We start from the raw sequence: 26,897 nt of genomic DNA on the forward strand, positions 1-26,897 counted from the left end.
TCTTAAATTCTTCAAAATACAATAGAAGTTTTTAAAAATACCTTGCTTAACTAATATACTTGTATATGTCTTTTAGTTTCCTTAATGCATCCTTTCTTATTTTTCTGAAGTAGGCATGAAGAATAACCACTATAAAATAGACTAATTGAACAGTTTCAAATGCACTTCCAATAAAAGGAACTTTACTACAGATTCCTTCTTACTTCTTGGAACATATATCACTTAGTTCTTATATACAAAGGCTTGATACATTATACTGTCCTTCAGTTATTAACTTCACAGTTCCATATCCTTGGAGGGTAATTAATTAGTATAAAAACTTTTTGGGGATTAGAGAACTTAACTCTGTAGTTTATTAGATCTTTTCGGCTCTCCTTCCTTGCTTGTCTATCCTTTTCTTCTTTAGCATTCCTGTAACCCAGCGACAGCTGTTCTAAAAACAACTAATGCGCATGTCTATTACCAAGATTCAAAACTAAAGTGACAAAATGTTTGCCATTATACAATGCTCACATGTTGTACCATAATAGTGTGAGATACAAACACTACTATAAACAAACACAAAATATACATGCAGCATTTCTGTTTCCTAAGGATTACAACATATGGTAAGCAAATTGACTTCTTCAATACCTTTGTCTTCTTTAATATTGCCATGCTACTGCTTATCCACATGGTAGCTCTGATAATACTAAGCATATACATTTGCATTAATAAATGCAAACACACATTTTTTAGATTACTTTATTATGTATTCCTCATTAACTAATTCAAAAATGAATAAAAATGTGTATAAAAACGAACATAAGTAAAATTGGCATTAATGAAATCTGTTGATAGAGAAGGATATCATTACAGGAACAGAATGTAATGGGTTCAAGTATTTAAGGAGGACATAGGATAGAAAGGGCAGGGGAATATTGCTGATGTTTGTACATGAATTAAATCCAGTTAGAATATAAATCTCCATCATTGTTAGCAGTATGAGATAAATAGGGTTTGAGGCAATTTAGCATGAGTCAGAGGTTAGTAGGACATAATACACAATTGGGTGGTGAAATATACCAGGAGTATCTGAAGATAACTGTGAATGCAGTTGGGAGATAGATCTTATGGATACAAGGAGGGTTATCATTATGGACAGTTTCAACTATAGGAATGTAGAATAAGGGTAGATGAAAGGCATGGAAGACAAGGTAAAGAGAATTTATTGAAGTACTAAGGGAAAACCACCTTAAGCAGTACACTATGGAAGGGACTTGCATTACAGAAACATAGGATCTAGTAGCATCTGAGAGTCTGTCTAGAAATAAGGTAACCATTATGCCTCCAGTTGCTGAGAGTGATGTGATCATGCATGTGAGAGCTTTGATTAAGGAGGAGCATGTGTGGGACTGTAAGACAAGTGATTATAAAGCCTGAGGCAGTGCCTTGGCATGAGAAACTGCATGGTATAAGAATAAACAGGCCATAGGAAGTAGTCAAAGCAAGAAAAATTTGACTCCATTTCTAAAGTTAGGAGAATAAATTGCATAGGAGTTAAATGGACAAATAACACTTTAAAGCAAGAGCTGCATAAAAAAAAAATACATTGTGAATTTAATATTGTGAGAAGTTTGAGTATAAAGGTCACTATAGTGACAGATATAGTAAGGAAGGCAAAATCAGATTATGAAAAAAATTACTGAACAGACGAAGAAAATATTATTGCTATGTAGCAAATAAAAGGAGAAATGACCATGGACAAATAACCTCAGTGAATGCAGATGATAGGAAAGCAACAAATGCAGTAGGAATAACTCAGTTAATTGCCCACTTTGGTATGGTATACATACTGGACAGATCCATTGCTCTCTTGAACAGTCCTTTAGCATTTATGCTGATATCCCATCCTGTCCAACCACTATATTCAAATCAAGCTCTTGTAATAGCTTTAATATCTCTAATCTACTGTTCTTTCATCCAATTCTCCCCTTAGCATTCAGAGAACTAATGAACTGTTCAAGTTGGACAACTTGAGTCTGCACAAGCATAATTCCTGCAGAAGGAGAGCACGATAATTCTGTTATACAGGATCTGCAGTGAATCATAAAGAAGTTAGCATTTCTGGTGGGTAATCAAAAGTATTAAGATGATGCCAGTTGCAGGTTCTGCAATGAATAATAAACCAGTTAGTATTTCTGGTGGGTCATTAAAGGTATTAGGAGATGCTGATTAGGAATCACATCCAAATATGGGTAGAAGCATGGGTTTGTTAAAGATAGGTCTTGCTTTAGCAATCTGCTCACATTCTATAATAGTGACCATGACATTCTGGCTTTTGCCAAGGCATCTGATAGGATTCCACATGTAAGGTTATTACACAAACTCAAAGAGATGTGTATGCAACATAAACTTGCAACATTGATAGGAAAATGACTGACTGATAAATATCAGAAAGTGAAGTATGGAGTTGCTGAGAAGAAGAGAAAAAGGATAACGAGTGTTGTACCACAGGGTTCTGTTCTGTTCAAATATATTAATGATATTGAGTTTCTGGGTGATATCCATTAAGCTCAATTAAGTTGGAGGCTTGGGGGTTATAGTGGACAGAGAATTATTGGCTTCTGAGACGATTGGAAGACTGCTGAAAAGATCCATTGTAAGATAATCAACATGATAACTGGGTCTGTGAAATTGCATGTATGAGGACAATGAGGAATGTTATTGTTAGCATTGGGGAACAGATGCAGAAGGGGAGACATGACTGAAAATATGACAAACAGTATAGACACAAGCTTGCAACTTATAGAACTGAATATAGAACTCAAGGTCATCCCTGGAAGCTGACTAATAGTAGTTAGCAAGCAAGGTCTTTTGCAGCATGTGGTGAGCATGTAGAATGAGCTATCATTACGTTACATCTTGGTATATCAATAGTAAATGTGTTCACGGGTTTGCTATGATAGACATTTAAGTATAGTGTAATACCCCACATTACAACACTTCACTTCACAATTATCCATTCATACAACACTTGCTTACGAATAATACCCATTTATATGATATTACATTTGCTTATATGATTACTATTATAATAATGGAATTAACTCACGTCAATTATTCTTTATTCGTAGAATTTTCACCTGAGTATCACAGGCATCATCAGTACAGGTACAAGGCTAATTAAACAATAACTGATATATTCACAAAGCGTCACCTAAGTAGCTAAGGTTAAATTTCCTAAATTTATTTAATTATTATTATTTATTTATTTATTTATTTATTATTTTTTTAATTATTTAAATTTAATTATTTAGTTATTTAATTATTAACCCTTTCTGCCCTAGTGATTCCAATTGGAATCACTAACTGTCTTGGCTTTCGTAGCCCATATTACATGCCGAATGATTCCAGTTGGTGTATCGTACGTTGTAGTTCCATTTCTTTAATATAATAGCAGGTATGTATTGTACGTATAAATCTTACCAATATCGGTTTTTATGACTTAGTAGAATAATATGCATATATTGGATATTATCCGATATATGCATATTATATCCTCTAAAATCTGTAAACCTTTCTTTTATGATTGTTCTTACTGTGGATTCCTGTAGATCAAACTTCTTTGCTAGCTCACAAATTTTCATTCTGCCTTCAAAATCCTTAATAATGTTGAGTTTTGTTTCCAAAGTCAATGTTTTTCTTTCCTTGCTAGCTGTAGAATTGGACTTGCTTCTTTTGGATGACATTATTATTTTTTATGTGATAAAATTTTTATCAAGAACATAACATTAAAAAATTGCAAGGTTTGTAGACTATAAAAATCATGTATGAATGGAGACTGCACGAAACATGTCAGTGCTTGTTCACAGCATGTGCGACACTGGCGAATGCGGCCGGTGCCTGAAAGATATGACTAGTGGTGAGGTGTGAAGCGGGACGGGAATACGTACATATAAGAAACCGCGTAACTCCAGATTCGCATAAGTCGGGGTATGATTGTATATAAAAAATTTTTTTTTTAAATTATTATACTTAAATAATTATTATTTAATAATTAAATAACTAAATAATTAAAATAAAATAAAATAAATTAATAAATAATAATAATTAAATAAATTTAGGAAATTTAACCTTAGCTACTTAGGTGGCGCTTTGTGAATATAAAGTTTTTGTTTAATTAGCCTTGTACCTGTACTGATGATGCTTGTGATACTCAGGTGAAAATTCTATGAATAAAGAATAATTGACGTGAGTTAATTCCGTTATTATAATAGTTAGTAAAATGTCATGGTATTTCCTTACTGATGCTTATATGATGATTTTACAACACGATGCTACCATGAATCAACCAATTCATAATTTTTGTGAGCTGTCTATTTACAATAATTACTCACTACATCTCTTTGTTCTTGGTGTTTTGCTGCGAATTATAAATGGTTTAACTATTATGTTATATTTTTTGTTGCTAATAGTGACAGGTAAAATTCAAAGTAAGGGCACTATTACTTCTGGTGAAAAGTAGAAGACATGTAAACCTATTATATTACATGCTAAGATTAAAATTATTAAATTTAGTGAAGATGGTTATCGAACACTGAGGTGGGCCACAGGCTAACCTTACCTCATGCTACTCTAACAACAGTAGTGCAAGGTAAGAACATTAAGAACTTTATCTTTGTTTAAAACAAAGATAAAGTTCTTAGTTCAGTGAAAAGTGCTACAGTTGTTCATAAATGTGAACATCCTATTTCAAAATGAAAAAAACTTTTAATGATGTAGATTCATGGCTAGTCGGGTTGGCATGTCCCTTAATCCAAGCTATTCAGAATAACTTTTTGTTTGTGTATTTGACATAAATAAAAGCTTTATTTACATCAGTTATGCACATATATGATTGCTCAAAAACATTATTAAAATATTACTATTACATGCTTCCAGAAGTAAAGGAAGGGGAGAAGGCGGTAATTCAGTATATGACAAAATTCGTTATATGACAATGGTCTGGAACCTAAATTATTGTATGCCTGTATATGAATAAAGTGAACCTCCCTCAGTGAGTGAGGGCTTCAGGGGTTCCCTAAAAGAGCCTAAATAATGATAAAAAAAAAAATTTGTTTCAGAGTGAGAAGGAGATATTTCTAGTTCAGTGAGTTCAAATACACCTACAAATGGTGTATTTTCAGGTGCACTTTATGGTTGCAATTTGATTTTTCATGAGTTTTTTAAGTAGAAGAGAGCATTGTAGCTGCAAGGATAATGTGATTAAAAGTAATTGCTAGCTTCTACTCTCCAACCAATATAGTACATCCGATCTTGCAGGTTCAGATACCACTGTGAACGAATGTTGAATGTCTTTAGATAGCAGATGAAGTTCCACAAAAATTCATCAAATTACAATTTACCATAAAAAGTGATTGAATTACAGTTTGTCAAAAAAGCAATCCATCAAATGATAATGTAAGAAATAATTCATTGACAACAGGCAGTGGAACCTGATACTTGTAGGTTGGAGAGCAGATACACTAATCAGTGTAAGTTAGCTGGCCTGATTGCCAGCTAACTTACGCTGATTGTCACTATTATTGAAACAGGATATGAGAAATGTTTTTGCAGAAATTGCTATTTAGTAAACTTTACTGGAAAATACTCTTCACCCTATTATAGATTCCTTTAGATTTTGTTTTCATGCAAAAATCCTGTGTCATTGTAACTAGTAATCATAAAGCCTATCAGTCTTAGTCATTTTTATTATATTTTTATGAAATATGTTATTATTTACTTTGTCATGTGAAATGTGGAATTGTAGCACTTTTTTACTACTATCAATTTTTAGAGTTTTAATACTTTTTTTGATACCCTTCAATTTTAGGATATCTCAATTACTTCATGATCATTTCAGCTTTAACTTTAAAAAAAACAGATGAATATTACAGGTTTTTTCAGTGTTTATATGCAGTAGTGAGTATATGTTTCTTGTGGTAATATAACTGGGTGGCAACATTTCCATGCATGAGAGGTTGCAAAACCTATCGTATATTGTGCCATGTGTGGGTTAAGTGTGAAGTAAATGAATAAAACAGGTGTGTATTACCTTTATAAATCTTATTCTATTAAAATAGCATTCATTACATATTTATTATAACTAATTACATATTTTTACATCCGTACTCTGCTCATCAAAATTTTTAATTATGAATAATCCTGGGAAGTAGTTATCCTGAAGTGACATGAGAAAGTTCCAGTACATAAACCGTGCTCTAGGTACTTGTTTAGTATCTAGAGCAGAGTTTATGTAAAAATAAAATACAAAAAAAAAAAAAAAATATATATATATATATATACACACACACAGTCATACCCCGACTTACGCGAATCCGGAGTTACGCGGTTTCTTATATGTACGTATTCCTGTCCCGCTTCATGCCTCACCACTAGTCGTATCTTTCAGGCCCCAGCTGCATTCGCCAGTGTCACACATGCTGTGAACAATGACGTGTTTCGTGCGGTCTCCATTCATACACGATTTTTATAGTCTACAAACCTTGTGATTGTTTAATGTTATGTTCTTGATAAAAATTTTATCACATAAAAAATAATAATGTCATCCAAAAGAAGCAAGTCCGATTCTTCTACAGCTAGCAAGAAAAGAAAAACATTGACTTTGGAAACAAAACTCAACGTTATTAAGGATTTTGAAGGTGGAATGAAAATTTGTGAGCTAGCAAAGAAGTTCGATCTACAGGAATCCACAGTAAGAACAATCATAAAAGAAAGGTTTACAGATTTTGGAGGACATAGATTCTAATGAGGAACGAATTATAGCCACAAGGCAAGGAATAAAAAAATCATTAGTTTGCTATGAAGAAATTTTGCGTGACAAGAAAAAGACATTATGCTGTCAGACGAATCTATTAGATTTTATGAAACCATCGACATCGAAATAAGTTTCATTTTTTTATGTACGAAAAATTACAATTCTGATTATATTTCTTAAAAAATATAGGTGGTTTTGTAAACCTTTGGTCCCAATTGTATGTTTGTATATATAAATTACATGCAAAATTATACCCCAAGTTACGTGAATTCTACCTTATGTGCTTTTTGTTGGTCCCGCCTACCGCGTAACTTCGGGGTTTTACTGTATATATTATCTTCATAGTCAGTCCCATCGTTTTCCTCCATAAAAACTTGGAACTATTTCTACCTTAGGACATAGAGCACACTCTCTTCTAAATGACCCGGATGAACTATAAAAAGAAATTAGTTACCTCTCATATGTCTTTAGACAAAATGGATATTCTGATAGAACCATCAACAAATTCCTTCTAGATCCTCCTGACCACTGCACTGAAGAAATAACCAATATTAAGGGTAATATCTCTCTCCCATACATCGGTTCAGTTTCTCAAAAATTAGCTAGAGTTCTTAAGAAATACAACATCAGGACTTTATTTACTACATTTCCAAAAATGCACTCTCTAGTAAGCCATTCGAAGCCTCATCATCATAATCTGAAATATCCTGGCGTGTACAAGATATGGTGTGACTGTAATATCCCTTATTTTGGTCATACAGATAAATCTATTGAATTATGTATAGAGGAGCATAAGAGAGACATCTCTTACAAAAAAACATGTGCCAGTGCCTTGTCTAGTCATGTTCTTTTCTCAAACAATCCTGATGATGAACACCAGAGTATTTCAGTCTGCTGGGATAGATCCAAAAACATCTTTCATTGCCATGATGAGTTTGAAAGAAAAGTCGGAGTCCAGAGAAATCATCCTTAATCATGAACATTTAAATAACAATTTGAGCTACAACCTCCCGGATAGCCATTCTGCTGTTATTCAGTACTGGCATTCACGAGAGACTGCAAGCACACACTCACCAAACAATGCAACGATTGAAAGAACAACTTAAATGTAACTACAACATTTTTCATGTTAATTATGTACTGCAATTTTTTTCCTGTGTTTCTCAGTTTTTTTTAAGCTTCAGTATTTTTAATGCTGTTTCCTATTTTTAAAAGTCACCTGAAGAAGGCCGTCAAAAGCTGAAACTAGTAATGTGTTATACCATTAAAACCCTACAATTATTCTCGGTTTCAGTTTGTATACAAATATACATATATATATATTTTTTTTTATTCATATATATATATATATATATATATATTTTTTATTCATATATATATATATATATATTTTTTTTTTATTCATATATATATATATATATATATATATATATATATTTTTTTTTTTTTATTCATATATATATATATATGAATAAAAATAGGGAAAAAAAATCTTTAACCTTATCCACAGGTCTAGTGTGCTATAGGTTTAAAATTTGGTGGTGGAAATCAAAATGAAATCATACATAAAATGAGCAGGTGGAAGACCACAAAATAGTGGGAAGATGGATTGCAGTAGACTGCCTTACATCTAAGATATCTATAGAAAAAAAGAAGTTTTAGCAAATTTTCTGCATGCTAGTTGATAAATTATATGGCCTTGTGGGAGACCATTGCTCTGCTTATTAGTGGCCTGAAATGGCTCAAAAACGTTCCCTGTACAGTAGGGACAATATCTAACCTTAGTCCATTGCAGTATTAAATGCAAAATAGTTTGCAGCCTTTTATAGATGAGAATTTGCATTAAATTTTTTTCTACAATATAATCTACTACTAAAAAAAGGCAAAAGATATTCTGGTGATGTTGAATAAGTGGCTGTTAGTTTTTCACATACCCATGGGAACTGATTTAAATAATCAATATATCCAACTAATCTGTTGGACTTTTCATAAGTGGCTAAACTCAAAACAGGGAACTCCAGTTGTGATAGTATAGGCAAACCTGGATAGTTTTGAATGGACTTAGATAAGTTATACAGAAATCAAACAAGTAGTTATCATGGAATATGATTTTAACTTTAAAAAATGCAAATTTCTCTATCATCCCTAAATTCCTTATCATCAAAGGACATATTCAATCCATACAAGCCAAAAGAATTTACCAAAGGACTTCATTGGCACTACTTAGAGAAAGAATCCAACACATCAGGTAGGAATTGAATATAAGTGATTAATTGCCGCAACTATTTTGATGACATTTCTAATAGTCTAGATTACACGACCTGGAATAATATAGACCACATGATAGAATAGAGCTACGAAAAAATTTTCCAGTTAAATAAAGCCTAACAAATTAGAAAATTTGAAGAACTTTACAAGAAAAAATACTAGACACACAAAGACCTCCCAGATAACAAAGTGATTTTCAACATGTCGAATCACTGCCTTTCGAAACATGAATCAGATGTACTAAAGAAAGGTTTTAACTTTTCGATCACTCCAAATTACATTCCTAAAATGGACTTTATGTGTGTAATTGAAAAAAGTCTCTACCCACTACCACAAGTTGTAGCCAACGATATTAAATTCCAAAGCACAATCATCCTAGCAACAGCAAAACAACCAAAACTGAATACCACTCCATATGATAAGAAAGTTATTCGGAACTGAGGAAGAACAAAGAAATAATAATAACTAAAGCGGAAAAGGGGAATGCCACCATCATCCTAAACTCAAAAGACTATTTCAAGAAGATAAACGACTTATCAGACAGTTCCACGTACAAAATCCTCAACAAAGATCCTACCATGAAGAACCATAACGAGACAAACTTCCTTATCCGTAACATGAATGCTTGGCCTGAAGAACTAAAAAGAAAACTTAAATTCTCATGTCCCATTACTCCTAGACTGTATGGGGCATCTAAAGTGCATAAGGAAGAAGTGCCACTTCATCTGATTGTGGATGGCAGGTCCTTCCCCCACTTATCTATTGGCTAAGCACCTAGCGAACTTACTTAAGGGAAAAATTAGACAAACGGAATCCTACATAAAAAATTCTCGACACTTTGTTGACAAACTCAAAAACGTGAAGATAACACAAACAGACATAATGGCCAGTCTAGACATAGTATCCTTGTTCATGAATGTACCAGTAGAAGAAGTCATGAACGTTATCAAAGATCTCTTTCCTGCTGATATTACAAAGATGTTTAAGCATTGCCTACAATCAAATTTCTTCAAAGTTAACAACAAGGTATACAAACAATTAGAAGGCCTAGCCATGGGTAGCCCACTGTCACCACCATGTGCAGACCTTTTCATGGAGAAATTTGAAAATGAAACCTTCACCATACTCCTAAACCTTCAATATGGTGGAGATACTTAGACGATATCTTCATCATATGGCAAGACAACATGGAAAACCTATATGTGTTTGTCAATTGAGTCAATGCACTCCACAATAAAATCAAATTTACTCTAGAAGTAGAAAACAACGAACAGCTACACTTCTTGGACATTAAAAGACAAGGTAACAATTTCAAACTGTCCATTTACAAAATACCTATGGACACTGGACGATATCTACATTACTCTTCAAACCATCATAGGTCACATAAACAGAGCATCATCCACATGTTGAGAAATCGAGCTAGAAACTTTATCTCCGACAATGAAGAAGTTCAAACAGAACTGTTCCAAATCACTATAACACTATTGCAAAATGGTTATCCTCGAAACATCATCAAAATTTCTATACAAAGATAACCACCAAGAAAGAACAGTCTCCCAGCAAATTTCAACAGCAGTTCCCCTTTGTGGGTTCAATTTCCACCAAAATTGCTAGATTGTTAAAGGTCCATAACATTAGCGTTGTATTTAAACCAACTACTAGCATCAGACAGGTTCTAAGATCTCCTAAAGATAGTGTTCCATTTTATAAATATCCAGGTGTGTATAATATTCCATGCACTTGCGGTCTTTCCTACATTGGACAAACTTTCAGAAGTCTGGAAATAAGACAGAAAGAAATGTTGATGATGTAAATCACAGCAGAACAATCACCTCCGAGTTAGCACATCACTTTTCAACTTCGAATCACACTATAGACTGGAATAACAGCTCTATGCCCTACGTAGATGAAGATTACAGACATCGATTATTTAAAGAAGCAGCAGTAGTGCTACATACAGGCAGCAACCTAAACAGAAATCAAGAGGCCATACTAAACGATACTTGGAAAAATCTAATTAATTCCCTCAGTTCAACAGAACTACAGTACGTGAATAATCATATTATGCATTTGCATGTAACACGTGTTCATGATACTGAGTAGAAATGCCACGTGAATGTGTTACCTTAGCTACCTAACAGGTACTAACTTTTTTTGTATTCTTAAGCCCCTTTTTTTATTTATTATTTTTTTGTACTGTGCAAGCCTTGAAAAAGCTAGTCAGTTACTAGCGAAACCAGTAGGCAGTATTGTACGAACATACGTATGAATTAAAAATCTGTGGTCAGTTTAACAATAAGTCTTACATTTTGTAACATTTTATAACCAAAAACATGCATAATTCAAGCATTTTACTTCTTAAATACAGTGTTTCAATGGAAATAAAGAGTTTGCCAAGGAAACATTACATCCATCTTGAGAAACAAATGAAACTATATTATTATATATATCACGCCCTTCAGCATGGGGTCTAGTACATGTAATAAAATATTTCATCAAGATAAATTTTATACATATAATGAAAATTTCATGAAGATCATCATGTAATGATCATGAAAATTTCATGAAGATCATCATTTGATGTTCTTGACAAGTTAATGTATTTGTTCATTTTTTTATTATTGATTTATCATCATCATTAATTTCCTAATAGTTATCCTCAAGTGGTGTTCAGAGTACTATGAAAGCATTACATGAATCATCTTTTTTCTCATCTGTCAGATGATGAGTTGAGTTCCCTATGAACAAATCTTTGCCATCTGGTTCTATCTGTGGCCATTTCTGTCATCTCTCTCTCTCTCTGAAGCTCGATAATTGTGACCATTCCTTCAAAGACTGTAGCCATGTTCTTTTTGGTCTGCCTCTTGATCATCTTCCTCCAATGATTCCATTCAAGACTATATTTGGTAATCTTTGAAAGAACATGCTCTGGAGATGTCCAAATAGCTGTGATATCTTCTCTAGTTTAATTTGTGTTTGACTTACTCATTTGTTTTATTTTCTGACCAGTGAGTCTTATTTATTTTTCTTAAGCATTTCAAATGCTCTGATTAAGTTTACATTATTATAATAATGTAATATAATCTCCTATCAACAATATTCCTCCAAATTAGTGTATTACTCATCAGCACTCCAATATTGTCATATCTGACATTTCGTTCTTCTAAGGCACCTTGATCTTCCTCTAGGTCTTTATCCTTCCATCTTGTCATCAAATACCTCTTTGCTAACCTTTCCTCTCCTATTCTAATCTATTTGAGTGATCATACCACCTTAGATTAGCTCTGCTCACACATTCTTCAATGCTAACAATGTCAAGTTACTTTCTAATATCTTCATTTTTAATGTCAATTTCAAAACAATTTTTAAAACTGGTTTTGAATACTTGTATATGTTAGTTTAGTGTTTTGGATAATTTCTCTCTTATTCCATATAAATTTATTCAGCTGAATCCCCACTATACTAGCTTTGCTTATTCTGTTGTCTATTTCCAGATTTAACTTGCCATCTTCACTAAAAATCCTGCCCAATAGCTGATATATTTACTTGTTCTATAAGCTCTCTATTCAGAAGGCAGCTAAAGCCCTCTATGTTCCTGCATATTTTTATAGTTTTGGTCTTTTTATTGCTGATTTTCATGTCAAATTTGTTAAAGCTATTATTCACTGTACAGAATAATAAAGTTTTACAGAATCCTTAAGACTTGCACTGGATGTGTTTAGGAGTGCAACATCATCTGTATAAAGCAAACAGCTAAGTTTGATATCTCCAATTCTAATATCAGGTTTAATGCTACTTTCTTTCATAATGTGATGCATATAGATGATGATTTAGAGTGGAGATAATGTGCATTCTTGTCTTACGCCTAATTTCACATCAAAGTATCTACCTATATTTCCTACAATTCTAACTGCTGACTTACAACTTAAATTTAGACTGTATTACTCTGTATCATGTTCCATTTATCCTATATAATGGTGAACTTTTCCCTAGGCACCTTCCAGATCTATCAAACTTAAGTACAGATCCTTGTCTATTCTCATGATTTCTCAACAATTTGTCCCAAAGTGATATCTCCTGGTTTCCCTGGTTTTGTACTTCCAAACTCTCATTAATGATATCTATTCGTTATGATAGAATTATAATATCTATTCATAATAAATCCAGAGAAGATCTAGCAGAGAAGAAAAATATAAATAACATGTAATGTTCTTGACAAGCTGATTTGCTTGTTTAACTGATTTATTTTATTTCATTTCATTTATTTTTTTACATGCTTATTTAATACATTTTAGTGCATGCTGAATGTGGTTTTCCCAGTTGTTTAAATCAGTAATCAAGGTTACATGCTAAACTGTGTGTAATGTTATAGAAGTATGTCTTATCCTTCATAAACAAAACTTATATGTAATTATTTCTTTGTTTCATGTGTGTGTATATTTATTTATTTATTTATACATTACAGGTGAAGGATCTAAAACGTGTAACTGTATAATTGTAGTGGGTGTATTTGGGAGAATCATGATAATATCCATACGTAATACATCCAATCTGGCAGAGAAAAACAAATCACCATGCCTGAATTATTCAGTTATCCTTATTTCTTCTCCTGTTCTTGCTTGCATTCATCATGGTGGAGGTTTACTGCATATATCTTCTGGTGGCCAGTTATGGTACTCACTCATTGAGCATAGAATTGAAGATGGAGTAGACCTCTTCAATGTACAATCTCAAGAACTGCCATACTGTGCACTTGTTGGACTTTATCCATTAAGATGTACAGGTGAGTTAATAGTGTTTGGACAGTAATTAACCAATTTAAACAAAGTTTATATTTTTTATAAAATATGTTTGTATTTTGGTTTGCAGTTTTGTTTGGTTGAATTTGTTGCCAGGGTGGTAGGTTGAGTAAAACGTTTTTTCCACTTGTTTAAAAATAAAATTAAACTTGCCAAGAAATATATTGTCAGTTGTGGTATACCTAATATAAAAGAATGGTTTATTAACTTTTCAGTTAATATCCAGGATTTTATTATAAAAATAAGTTAAGAGATTAAGTAAGAAACAAAGGAAATTCAAATTTAATATCTTTATTTACAAACAATATTTTTTTAGTAATTTAGGTAATGCATGAATGTAATAGTGTATGTGTGTGTAAAATGTTTGTTTCACTTATATATAAATCAGCATTATAACTAAAACTTATCTTCTAAAAAGAAAAGTGCCCACAAACTTAAAATCAGACATAAAGAACATAAACATCACACAAGATTTTATTCTTTCTTTTAAAGTTACATGGTGGTCAGCATTCATAGTGAACAAGTTATGGAGACACAACACACATGTTAGAATAATTTCTTTACTTAACATTAAGCAAGTAACAATCAATGTTTCAACCTCTGTATTGAAGTCATCAGGAAAACATACATATGTACAATACACAACCTACATGCCACTGCACTATACAAAAGTAAAATGAATCTAAATGTTTGTTAATCATTTATCCTAGCCTTACCTCTGGTGTTAAATAATTAACAAACATTTAACACCTTTTTAATCCTTTACCCAAGTGTAAGCAAACACTTTGTTTGCTTATACTTGGGTAAAGGATTAAACAAGCATATAATTTCTTGACAAGTTTAATTGATTGGTTGAGTGGTTACATATCAACTCTCCAGCCAGTGGGCAGCAGGTTTATAAGTTTGAATCCTGCATAGAGAAATTTTACTGCAAAGTGTGAGCCCACCATTGCTCTGCTTGAAGATGATCTGAAATTGAAATGGCTTTAAAAAGTTTCATGTTTGGTCTCTACAGTAGGGTTTGCAGCAGTGGTCTCTACAGTAGTATGATCCTGACAACCTTTATCATTGTCAGGATCACACTTTCACTTTCTTTAATTAACATGAAAATTCCAAGAAATAAGTAATGATATTTATTTATGATTTTCATATTAATTAAAGAAACCTCTAGTGGCATAAGTATCTCTAAAAGAACAGATTTTCACTTTGAGACAAAAAGTTGAGAAATCTTGAGAATATAAACAAGGATTTGTATTTAAGTTTTGTAGATTTAGAAAAGGCACATCACAAGGTGCCAAGAGGAAAGCTGTTCAAAGGGCTACAGTTATATGGTGTAAATGGGACATTATATCAAGCATAATAAATTTAGTTTAATCCTTTATCCAAGTGTGAGCAAACAAAGTTTGCGCCTGAAAGTATCTTCAGGACTGGGTTAAGGTGGTACACACCAGGGCAACTCGTTGCAAAGGTGGAGCAAGCTACCAACACTCCTATCCTAGTATCTCCTATAATGCAAAACACATCTCCTTGCGGATATGTCTATTGTTATGCATTAAGGGAAGGGCCACTACCCAGACCGGTTTCGACCTTTATTGAGGTCTCTTCAGTGGGAGCCAGGCCCAAGTCGAGATATCAGGCAGAAGCATTAGCAGGTCATCTCCACCTATAGGAATTGCCAATTGGTGTGCCACCCTTTTTTAATAAGTTACTCTGGATTTAGAGAAAGATGTTGAAAGTTTATTTTCCACTTGGTTAGAGTATAATAAATTTAGTTTAATCCTTTATCCAAGTGTGAGCAAACAAAGTTTGCGCCTGAAAGTATCTTCAGGACTGGGTTAAGGTGGTACACTTGTTGGTAGCTTGCTCCACCTTTGCAACGAGTTGCCCTGGTGTGTACCACCTTAACCCAGTCCTGAAGATACTTTCAGGCGCAAACTTTGTTTGCTCACACTTGGATAAAGGATTAAACTAAATTTATTATACTCTAACCAAGTGGAAAATAAACTTTCAACATTATATCAAGCAATGCTTAGTCTCTGTTTGAGCTGTAAGTCAGCAGTTAGAATTGAAAGAGGCACAAGAAGATGGTTTGATATTAAATGAAATGTACAACCAGGGTGCACATTATCTCTACTGTTATTCATTATCTATACAGATCACATTATGAAGGAAAGTGGTATTAAACCTGATATCAAAATTGGTGATTTCATCTCAGCTATTTTCTTTATGGAGATGATGTTATACTTCTAAATAAATCCAGTATAAGTCTGCAGGATTATTCCCTGCTTAAACCGAATAACAGATGTAATAAATTTGTATGAAAATCAGAAATAAAGAAGACAAAGATGCTAAAAATAGACAGAAAATATTGAAAATATTAACTGTATCCTGTATGGAGAACATATAGTATAAGTAAAACATTTCAGTTATTTAGGCACAATTTTTTAGTGAAAATGACAAATTCAATATGGAAATAGACAACTAAATTATCGAAACTGGTGGAAAGAGTTCACCTGAATAAATTTGTATGGAAAATAATAGAGAAAGAGAAAATAGTCAAACACCAAACTAGCTGTACACAAGACAGTGTTCCAACCAATTTTAACTTATGTATTTGGGAGTTAGTAATAAAACGCTGCATCAAACACTGGAGACCACAGATATGAGAGTTCTGAAAAGAAAAAGAAAAAAAGATTAGGGGAACAAACAAATGCTCCCCTATCATATTAAAAATGAGGATATCAGGAAAGAACTTTAAATTGTTAGCATTCATAATATGTTAGCAGAGCTAGTCTTATCTGGCTCTGATTAATATGGGAGAAGAAAATTATCAAAACCAATTTTCTTTCCCAGGTTGGCAGGTAAAAGGAAGAAGACCAAGGTGGATTGATGCAGTAAGAAGTACCTTAGAAGACAGAAATATAAGATCTGATAATATCAAATTCTTGACAGATGAACAGATTATTTTGAGGGAAACTGTTTGATATAAAGTTAGTACTACATGAAAAAGTTAGATCTTACTATCTTGATATCCTACACACCTTCTGAGGATGCATATCAGGAATTTGGTGATGATTTTTATTTAATTGTGTATGGAAAATATGTGACTTCTGCATTGTGTTTAATCTTCGTATCTTCCTGGGTCTATCTCCCACTGATGAGACTTCAGTAGGTCACTAACTGGTTTCGACCAGTTAGTGACCTTCCCATAGTAATTATTACTATTATTTTTATGACCTCCATGGAGTCATATGACTTACTGTGAGAGGAAAACTTTATTTTTTTTGCATTATGAGATACTAAGGCAACTGATGTGAAGTCAACAGCCTCTATATCCAAGTGGATTAGTCATGAATATATTTCACGCTCATGCTGATGCTTTAGTATAGGATTGAAACATGAATATAATTTCTTGTCATTCAGTTTTTAGAAATAATATTGCAAATTTAATTGTCTAAAACAGTAGTGAATGGCAACCATTTCTCAAGCATGTGAAGAAGGAATTCAAGATCAAAGAGATTAGATTCGATCATAGCATCAAATCTAATCTCTTTGATCTTGAGTTTCTTCCCCAAAGAGATTAAAGAGATTAGATTCGATCACAGCATCAGGTGTCTCAATTAAGAATATGATGATTTTATTGCCTCTTATGACAGTGATCATTCCTTATGTTCCTAGGAAGTAATTAATTATATAGATGTTCCAATTAGGACAGGTTACATGCTGAACTACAAAGCTGGAAATTATGACCATCTCAGGCAATTACTATCTTCGTCCCATGGTATCAGGTTCTGAATGGGAAGATATCAGCAATGCATGTATCACTAAAGTTCAAAGAACAAATAGGGTGGGAATGAAATAGATCTGCAACCTGAGATCCATAAGAAGAAGATAATGTGGAAGGAATATGAGAATAAGAGTGTGAAGAGTTATGAAATGTATAAAGAGCCAGAAAAGTTAAGAGTATTATGCAGAAAGTTAAATTGGAAAATGAAAAGAAATTGGTTATGCAGCTATATATGTTGATGATGTTTTGTGCATTGGTATGAAGAAAATAAATCTATAACGCCTCTATAGTGCAATTGGAAGAATGAAAGATGCTTTTTCCACCTTTATTCAACCTTCGGTTGGATAAGGCCTAAGTTTGATTCTCGTCATGATGAGAGGAATCTTTATGTGGGTTTTTTTCAATTGAAGGTGAGTTAGCTGATCTCATACAGAAGTAATAGGGTTTTTCTCCCGGAAATTCAGGTTTTTCATCTCACATACAGACAAATTGGCCTTGAGAAAACACGCAATTTACAGACAAAAAAAATACTAGTGGTGGTAGGGAGGAGTAGATGCCGTTAGTGTAGATGATGATGATAGTTGCAGTTCCCTGTAGTTGGTGGGTTAAGTGATGGAGATACAGAGTTGTAGAGAGTAGTTGCCCTTCCTTGATGAATCTTTGGACTCCTTGGAGGTGTCACATAATACAATCAAAACCAGTCGATTGTATTATGTAACAATGAATTTGACCCTCATTAAATTCAATCATCATATTAGTACCAAAGTATACTACAAACATTAGAAATTATTTGCATTTCACCTCCTATCACTCTTATTGCATCAAAAAATCTGTCATATTAACATTTACAAACACTCATCTTCAATTACAGCTTTAAACCAAGAAATCACACATCTGAAAGAGATCTTTAGCTCTCGGCAGTATCCTAGACAACTCGTAGACTACACTATTCATTCTGCCCAAAATCACATCCCCTCTTCTCAAAGCCACACATCAAAACCCACATATAGTTTAATGAAATTTCTGTATATCCAAAACATTTATAAAGCCATAAAACGAAATCTTCAAATATTCAAATTACAGAATTGTCTTCATCACTACCAACAAACTACCAGCAAAATTTATTGAAACCAGGAAATTCAAAATGTTGCTATGAAATGGAATTCAAACAAATCTGAGGTTATCAGAACTGCAGATCTATTTAATGAAAAGTCCATGCAATTTTTCAGAAACATTTTAAAAAAGAGGCAGAAACAAACAACCCTACACGTGTTTTTTACAGGTCCATTTTTCAAAAAACTCCAAAGTGAGCCCAATTGTCCTTCTGGTGAAGATGGATAATTAAAAACTGTTTTCATGAACAATTCATTTTATTAATGTTAATTTTTTTGTAGCAAATACATAAACTGTATAATAAATAAATGATATTTACCATATTTTTATGACATTTTAAATGAGTTTTATCTGCATTTTTAATATGTACTATGGTTGTGGGGAGGAGCCAGAACAAATTAATCGATTTTCAATTAAATCTTATGGGGAATCGTGCCTTGGATAACAACGCTTTTGGTTAACGATGGTAATTCTGGAATGTATTACAGTCGTTAACCAAGGCACCACTGTATTATTGTTGATAGTGATGTTTTCTCCCTGGTGCAGGACACCAGAGTGTACAGAGGATTTGAAATCGGAAGCGATCACTATTTAGTCTTGAGCAGGATACAATTGAATTTCATATTGAAAAGAATAACGTGTAAGAAAGTTTAAAGCGAATAAAAGTTGAGCAGCTCTCAGATGTGAACTGTAGACTAAAATACACAAAGATTATTGAAGAAAAAATGAAAGAGTTTGAGAACAGGAAACAAACCTTGGAGATTCAGTGGCAAACCTTGAAGAAAACACTGATTGATTCAACCAGAGAGGCATGTGGTGAGGTTGTCTGCAAGGATAGAAAAATCAGAACTCCATGGTGGAACCAGGAAGTTAAAGAGGCAGTGAAGGAAAAGAAGAAAGCATATCAAAAGTTCTTGGCAAATAAGTCAGCTTTTGCTCTTAGAGAATACAGAGACAAATGTAAGAAAGCAAAACACTGTGTAAAACTAGCTAAACAAAAGTCATGGGAGGAATTTGGCAAGACAATAAAAAATAAATATCAAGAAGGTGGTAAGATATTCTGGAGTTGTTGAAGAAGCTTAGAAATGGAGGAAAGAGTGCTGTAAAAGGAGTTAGAGATGATAAAGGTGGCATGAAAACAGGAGAAAAAGATATCTTTGAAGTATGGAGTAATTACTTCGAAAAATTGCTAAATGAAGCAAGCAGTGGTAAAAAAGTGGTAAATAGCACAGTGGTAAAAAACACTGACCAGGGATGCAGTCAGGAATACATATCCATACTTGAAGTAAAAAAGCCATCAAAAGCCTAAAATGTGGAAAGGCAGCAGGAGTAGATGATATTCGACCAGAAATGCTGAAGTATGGTGGTATAAAAGTCTTGCAGTGGCTGCACTGCATAGTTCAGAAGGCCTGGACAGAGGGACAACTTCCCGATGATTGGAGTAGAGCTCTCATAGTACCCATATATAAAAAGGGAAATAAAACTGAATGTGAGAATTACAGAGGTATTTCCTTACTGAGTGTTCCTGGTAAGATATATGCAAGTATACTTGAGAAACGGTTGAGAAGAATTGTGAAAGAAAAGCTTGGTGAAGAACAAGCTGGATTCAGGCCAAATAGAGGCTGTCAGGATCAGATCTTCACTTGACGACAAATAGTTGCGAAAACATGGGAATATAACAAAGATCTATATTTAAGTTTTGTCGATCTGGAAAAGACATATGACAAGGTGCCAAGAGAGAAGCTATTCAATACGCTACAGTTACATGGTGTCAATGGGGCATTATATCAAGCAATAGTTAGTCTTTATTTGAGTTGTAAGTCAGCAGTTAGAATTGAAGGAAGTACACGAAGATGGTTTAATGTTAAATCTGGTGTGAGACAAGGATGTAATCCCCTCTGTTATTCATTATCTATATGGATCACATTATGAAGGAAAGTGGTATTAAACATAATATCAGAATTGGAGATGTTAATGTCAGCCCTTTGCTTTATGCAGACGATGTTATACTTCTAAATAAATCTGCTACAAGTCTGCAAGATTCTCTGACTAAATTGAATAACTGTTGTAATAGATATGGTATGAAGGTCAGCATTAAAAAGACAAAGACAATGAAAATAGGTAGAATTGTTGAAAATGTCAACTGTATTGTGAACGGGGCACCTGTGGAACAAGTAAAACATTTCAGCTACTTAGACACGATTTTTACTGAAGATGGCAAAATAAATATGGAAATAGACAACAGAATCAACAAAGCTGGTAATGGTAGGCAGTCAATTGAATAAATTCATATGAATAAGAGAGAAATTAGTCAGAACACTAAAATAGCTGTATACAAGACAGTGTTCAAACCAGTTTTAACCTATGGATCTGAGAGCTGGGTCAGAAGTAAAACACTTGACTAAAGACTAGAGACTACAGATATTAGAGTCCTGAGAAAGATTAGGGGCATGAACAGATGGCATCAATGGCAATATCATATTAAATATGAGGATATTAGGAAATAACTTGACATTGTCAGCATCCAGGAATGCATTAACAGAGCTAATCTCAGGTGGTATGATCACTTAAACAGAATGGGTGAGGAAAGATTAGCAAAACAAGTGTTCTCTGCCAGGTTGGCAGGAAAAGGACCCAGAGGAAGACCAAGATATAGGTGGATTGATACAGTACAAAGTGCCTTAGACGATAGAAATATAAGATCTGATAATGTTGGAGACGTGACAAGTAACAGACTGATTTGGAGGAAAATTGTAGATAGGAAGTTAGTAATGATGTAAATTTTTCATGTAGTACTATCATATCCTGTACACCCCTTGAGGGTACATGTCAGGAATTTGATGATGATGATGACGTGTGTGTGCACGTGCATACACATACAGAAAAAAAATCACCGTGCAGTTAGCTCAGTTTTTCAGTTATCCATATCTGATGATGTTTTTATATTATATACTACTAGGGGGGGCTCTGACAGGTGACCCCCCCAAGTTCCAGACTGGTAGGCCGGTTCTCCTTGAATTTTGAAGACTCGACACTCAGGCTAGTCCCGGAGTTTCAAAATGTTTCAAATAACTTGACAAAAAACATGACACAAAAAAAGGTTACAAAAAAAGCTTATCATTTTATATTATAGAGTAGATATTACTGGCTTTCCATATATATATATAACAGGTTTTTATTCCTTTTCTATAATTCATCTTTCATTATTGGTTTTTACATTTTTTGTTTATCTGAAGGTTATTTCTATACTCAGTTGTTGATATCTTGTGCTCATTACTTTAATTGTATATCACTTCAGTTCTGATCACATCTTGTGTCAAGGTTTTACCATCTTTACCTCCTCCAAAAAATTTTACACAGGTGTGTAAATTAATATGCTTTAATTTAAACCTCACTTGATTTTAACTTTTATTTTTTTAGCCTACTTTTTTGTTTTCTTTATTTGTCTTCACTTAATGAAATGTAATGAATTAAGTGAACTAAATGGAAATAGCAGTTAGCAATTAACAATCTGTCTATGTTATTAGTGAAGCACAGTTAATCATGACTTATTTATTTACAGGTAATATAATGAAAATTATGAGTGTTACTGCTGATGGAAACCTCACTCTGTCTTCTGTTGATAGCATAATATCGTCTAAGAAAACTATTCCAGATGCATCAGGCGGACAACAGATACAAAATCTCTTGGCTTCAATTTATCATTATGCTGAACAAATGCAGGAAGTGCAATTATTAAATAAGAAGCAGCAAGCATTTCTCAAAGAATTAGGAGTGGTATCAGCTCTGCTTTCTAAAAGTACTTTTTTTCTCTAATACCTAGTGATACTTACTATTACAATTTCACTTTAACACAATAATTAGCTTGCTATGTTATATTTTTTTAATACTTGGAAATTTTTTTTGTTTATGATCAGCAGATTCAAAATATTTTCTTTCTCTTTTGAGAATTTTTGTATCGGCAACAATGAACTTATTAAATTGAATATTGTTTTTCAAAGCAAGTAAGTAAATAATAACCATACAGTGATGATTTATTCGGGTCTGAAGATTCAAGGGATCCTTATACATCTCCGAATCAAAAAATTAGAATAATCAAAGAAAACGTGTTGAATGATTTGCAATTCTAATTTATTGCATAGAAAATAATTATTACTAAATATGAATTAGCATCATCTAAATCTACATACTTTGTAGATTATAAAACCATATAAAACACAACACATGAAAATGTAATGTAAATGATAAGAAAACTGTTATTTGAAAACATTCACAAAATTAGAATAATTTTTGATGTATCAAAATATTAGAATATTCCAATTTTTTTCGATTGATTTTGAGGAGAGCATTAGAAATAGCATATATTCCAATTGCTGTGGGATTGGGTCATGTGTGTAAGAAATCGTTTGTGTGTGGATTTCAGTTAATCATTTGCTAAACATAGGTTGAACGAGTGACATCGGAAACTAAGAAGTTTTGTATGGTGTTTCTACACAAAGAAGGCCAAACTCAACAGTTTACAGCTAAAGAATTGAAATGGTCTCAAGCAAGCAAGCATGAGTAGAGTATTGAGACAGTATTCTAATAACTGGAGTTTTCAAAATAATCACTGCAGTAGCTGTCGAAAGGTAATAATTACATGACGAGATTAGAGGGGATTGAAGAATATTGTAAAGAAAAACCGCTTCCAAAGTGTAAGATATTTTCACAGGAGATGGAAAGAACTAGATGTGAACATATCTAAATCTATGATGTTGAGGCAACTTCACAAATTGGGTTTTAAATCATGTGTGCCTAAGATGAAGTCTCTTGTGACTTCCAGATGTTTAAGCAAAGACTATTGTGGGGATCAAGAGGAAAAAAGATACTTTTTTAGCGATGAAAGTATGTTTTGTGTGTCTCATGGTCATCAAGGGATATGTGTTTGGTTTCTTAAGCCAGAAACATTTGATAAAGAATAAGTGAAATGTTCAGTGAAATTTGCAACCTCTGTCATGGTATGGACATGTTGACTACAGAGGGTCCAGGTAGGCTGTGTATTGTGTATGAAAGAGTCAGTTCCAAAGTGTACCGAGAAATTCTTGAGCACTTTATTTTACTGGCATCAGAAGATTTGTCCAGGTAGGCTGTGTATTGTGTATGAAAGAGTCAGTTCCAAAGTGTACCGAGAAATTCTTGAGCACTTTATTTTACTGGCATCAGAAGATTTATGTGATAGTGATTTCCTTTTCAGCAAGATTCAGCTTCTTGTCATACTTCCAAGACCACTACTAGATGGCTCAAAGACAGGCACATCAGTGTAATTCCTTGGCCAGCAAACTCACCAAATTTAAACCCTATTGAGAATTTGTACATCCAGAAATATGTTAGCAAGACTAATCTCAGGTGGTATGGTCACTTAAACAGAATGGGAGAGGAAAGATTAACAAAACAAGTGTTCTCTGCCAGGTTGGAAGGAAAAAGACCCAGAGGAAGACCAAGATATAGGTAGATTGATATGGTAAAAAGTACCTTATAAGATAGAAATATAATGTGGAATCTTGTGGAAACAATATGATCTGATAATGTGGAATCTTGACAGGTAACAGATTGATTTGGAGGAAAATTGTAGATAGGAAATTATTAATGATGTAAATTTTTCATGAAGTACTATCATATCCTATACACCCCTTGAGGATACATATCAGGAATTCGATAATGATGATGAGAATTTGTGGGGAATTCTGAAGAAGCGTCTTCAAGAATTTGCCCCAAGAGACAAAAAGGAACTTGTTTCTAGTCTGCAGACCATATGGGCATGTTTTGATAAAAAGAAAGACAGTGATCTGCTAGTAAATAATATGCCCAACCATTTACGAATGATCATGAAAGCTTATGGGGGATGCAAAAAAGTACTTTGACTGTAATTTTTGTGCATTTATTTTCACATTATTCTAATATTTTGAACCACGTAAAAAATTATTCTAATTTTTGTGAGTGTTTTCAAATAACAGTTTACTTATAATTTATATTACATTCTTGTGTGTTGTGTTTACCTGGTTATATAATCTACAAAGTATGTAGATTTAGATGATGCTAATTCATATTTGGTAATAATTATTTTCTATGTAATAAATTAGAATTACAAATCATTCAACACATTTTCTTTGATTATTCTAATTTTTTTATTCCGTGTATAATATGGTGCTCTACAGTGTGGGTAGTGACCCTTCCCTTAATGCATAGCATTATATATATCCGCAAGGAGATGTGCTTTGCATTAAGGGAGATACTAAGACAAGGAGTGATGAGAGCTTGGTCCACCTTTGCTATGAGTTGCCTCACTCCTGAAGTATCTTAATGCGCAAACTTTGTTTGCATACACTTGGATAAAGGATTAAACTAAATTTATTATGGTGCTCTAACATGGTGTATAATATTGTGTTAGAGTACATGAGACTATGTAAACATAAAATACACTTCAGTTGGGGAAAAAAAATGGGTTTGAATCCTATTTAAGATGTAAAGAACATTTTTAAGTTTTTCAGCTGATGGTGAGTTTCATATGAGGTGGTGGTAGGATTTTTCTATCAAAAATTTAGGTAAATATAAATGTTCTCAAATTTAACAAAGTGATTCTATTCATGTTCCTGTAATTTAATTGACATTTCCATATCTAAGAATTAACCACTCAGTTTTTGGCAGTGGTTTAAACATCTAGCCTTTTGTGTAGGCATTTCTATGCATATTTTATGTTGTGCCCACACACATGATGTTGGTTGGTTATTGTATAGTATATTAGTAGTGTGTACAGTTTATAGTATACTCCTTTTGCATAAATTTTTACATTTATAATTGTATGAGCCTTCCCTGATGTTAAATCAAAATTATAGAGAAACAAATTATGACTGACTCGCACTAGCAAACATGTAAGGATTACAGGAATAGTTTGGTATAGTGAATTTTATATAGTATAGCATCATGCCTGTAGTGTTTAGTTGGAACTTTTAGTAGTTCTTATTTATTTTATTATGTTTATTTAATGGCATTTTTTTTCTTACAGTAAATAGTTTTTTATAGTATATTATTGCTGATTTCATCATCATCAAATTCCTGACATGTACTCTCAAGGGATGTACAGGTATTGCTGATTTTTGTGTTTTTATTTTGACAAAGAGGAATGCTAGTCTGAATAGTGAAGTTAAGAATCAAGGAAGCTTGTCCCAGTGAACAGAACATGCCAGTACCGAAACTAATGAGGATGTGGAAAATGAATTAACTTTCATAATCTCAAGACTAAAACAAATATGAATGATGTGAAAATTAGAAAAAGTCGAGAAGCAATTAGAGAGGCATAAGAAGAATAAGAAAATTAAGCAGCAAAAGGAAAAACAAGAAAGCATTGAAGCAGATTAAATATTATTGTATAATGATCCTCAGGCAAGTAAAGTAAAATATAAAAAAGAAGGATGCAAGTAAAGAAGAATATAAAAAGAAGAGTGTTATATGGTACGACGACTCTTCTATAAAATATATCATTGATGATCGTGTTACTACTTCAAGTTTTCTAGTGCTAAAATTAATGAATGCAATTGAAAAACGTAAAAGAAAAATAAAACAGATTATAGTTCTCTTAGGTACAAATGATTTAACTAGATATAAATATAGAATGAGAGGGATATAGAATTGCTGGAAGAAGCAAGACTGAAGAGTGTGAAACTGAAAATCATTAGTCTGTCACCAGAGTGAGATAGTACTGGATTAAGAAGAAGGGTTATGATGGTAAATGATTCAGTGTGCAAGCAAGCTGTGTAGAATGAATTATGGGTATTTGGATATGTGGATGAGGATCAGCCTGCAGTTGAGTTTTTTATTATCAGGAGTCCGGAGAAATTGTTGATTGGTATGACACCTAATATGGAGAGTCAGGGAAAACTAGATCATGATAAGAGGAATGGAGAGAATCTATGCATACAGGTGACTAAGTTATGCAACTGCATTAATGTTATGTAATGTTATGCCAGTTCCAAGCCTGGATAAAATTATGGGAGATTGAGATGGTGCCGTACTTCCCCATAAAAGGGGCCTCGTGGCAATTATATCATCGTATGCTATAAATAAAATAAATGTTATGAATATATTTAATCAT

The 26,897-nt window shown here is 33.1% G+C and overlaps 1 protein-coding gene across 3 annotated transcripts in view; it reads left to right on the top strand.

Moving 5' to 3' along the window:
- Positions 1–26,897, top strand: part of LOC150099299 (uncharacterized) — a 111,154-nt gene that overhangs the window by 44,648 nt on the left and 39,609 nt on the right. For all 3 annotated transcript variants that reach the window (XM_090404017.1, XM_090404019.1, XM_090404020.1), the window contains 2 exons: positions 13,536–13,853; positions 22,332–22,568. In XM_090404017.1, coding sequence (XP_090260143.1) covers positions 13,536–13,853; positions 22,332–22,568 — 555 coding nt within the window. The remainder of the gene's footprint in view (positions 1–13,535; positions 13,854–22,331; positions 22,569–26,897) is intronic.

Source organism: Typopeltis vanoorti, chromosome 14 (assembly GCF_054136105.1).
Source record: "Typopeltis vanoorti isolate ZY-2024b chromosome 14, IOZ_Tvanoo_1.0, whole genome shotgun sequence".
NCBI classification, from domain to species: Eukaryota; Metazoa; Arthropoda; class Arachnida; order Uropygi; family Thelyphonidae; genus Typopeltis; species Typopeltis vanoorti.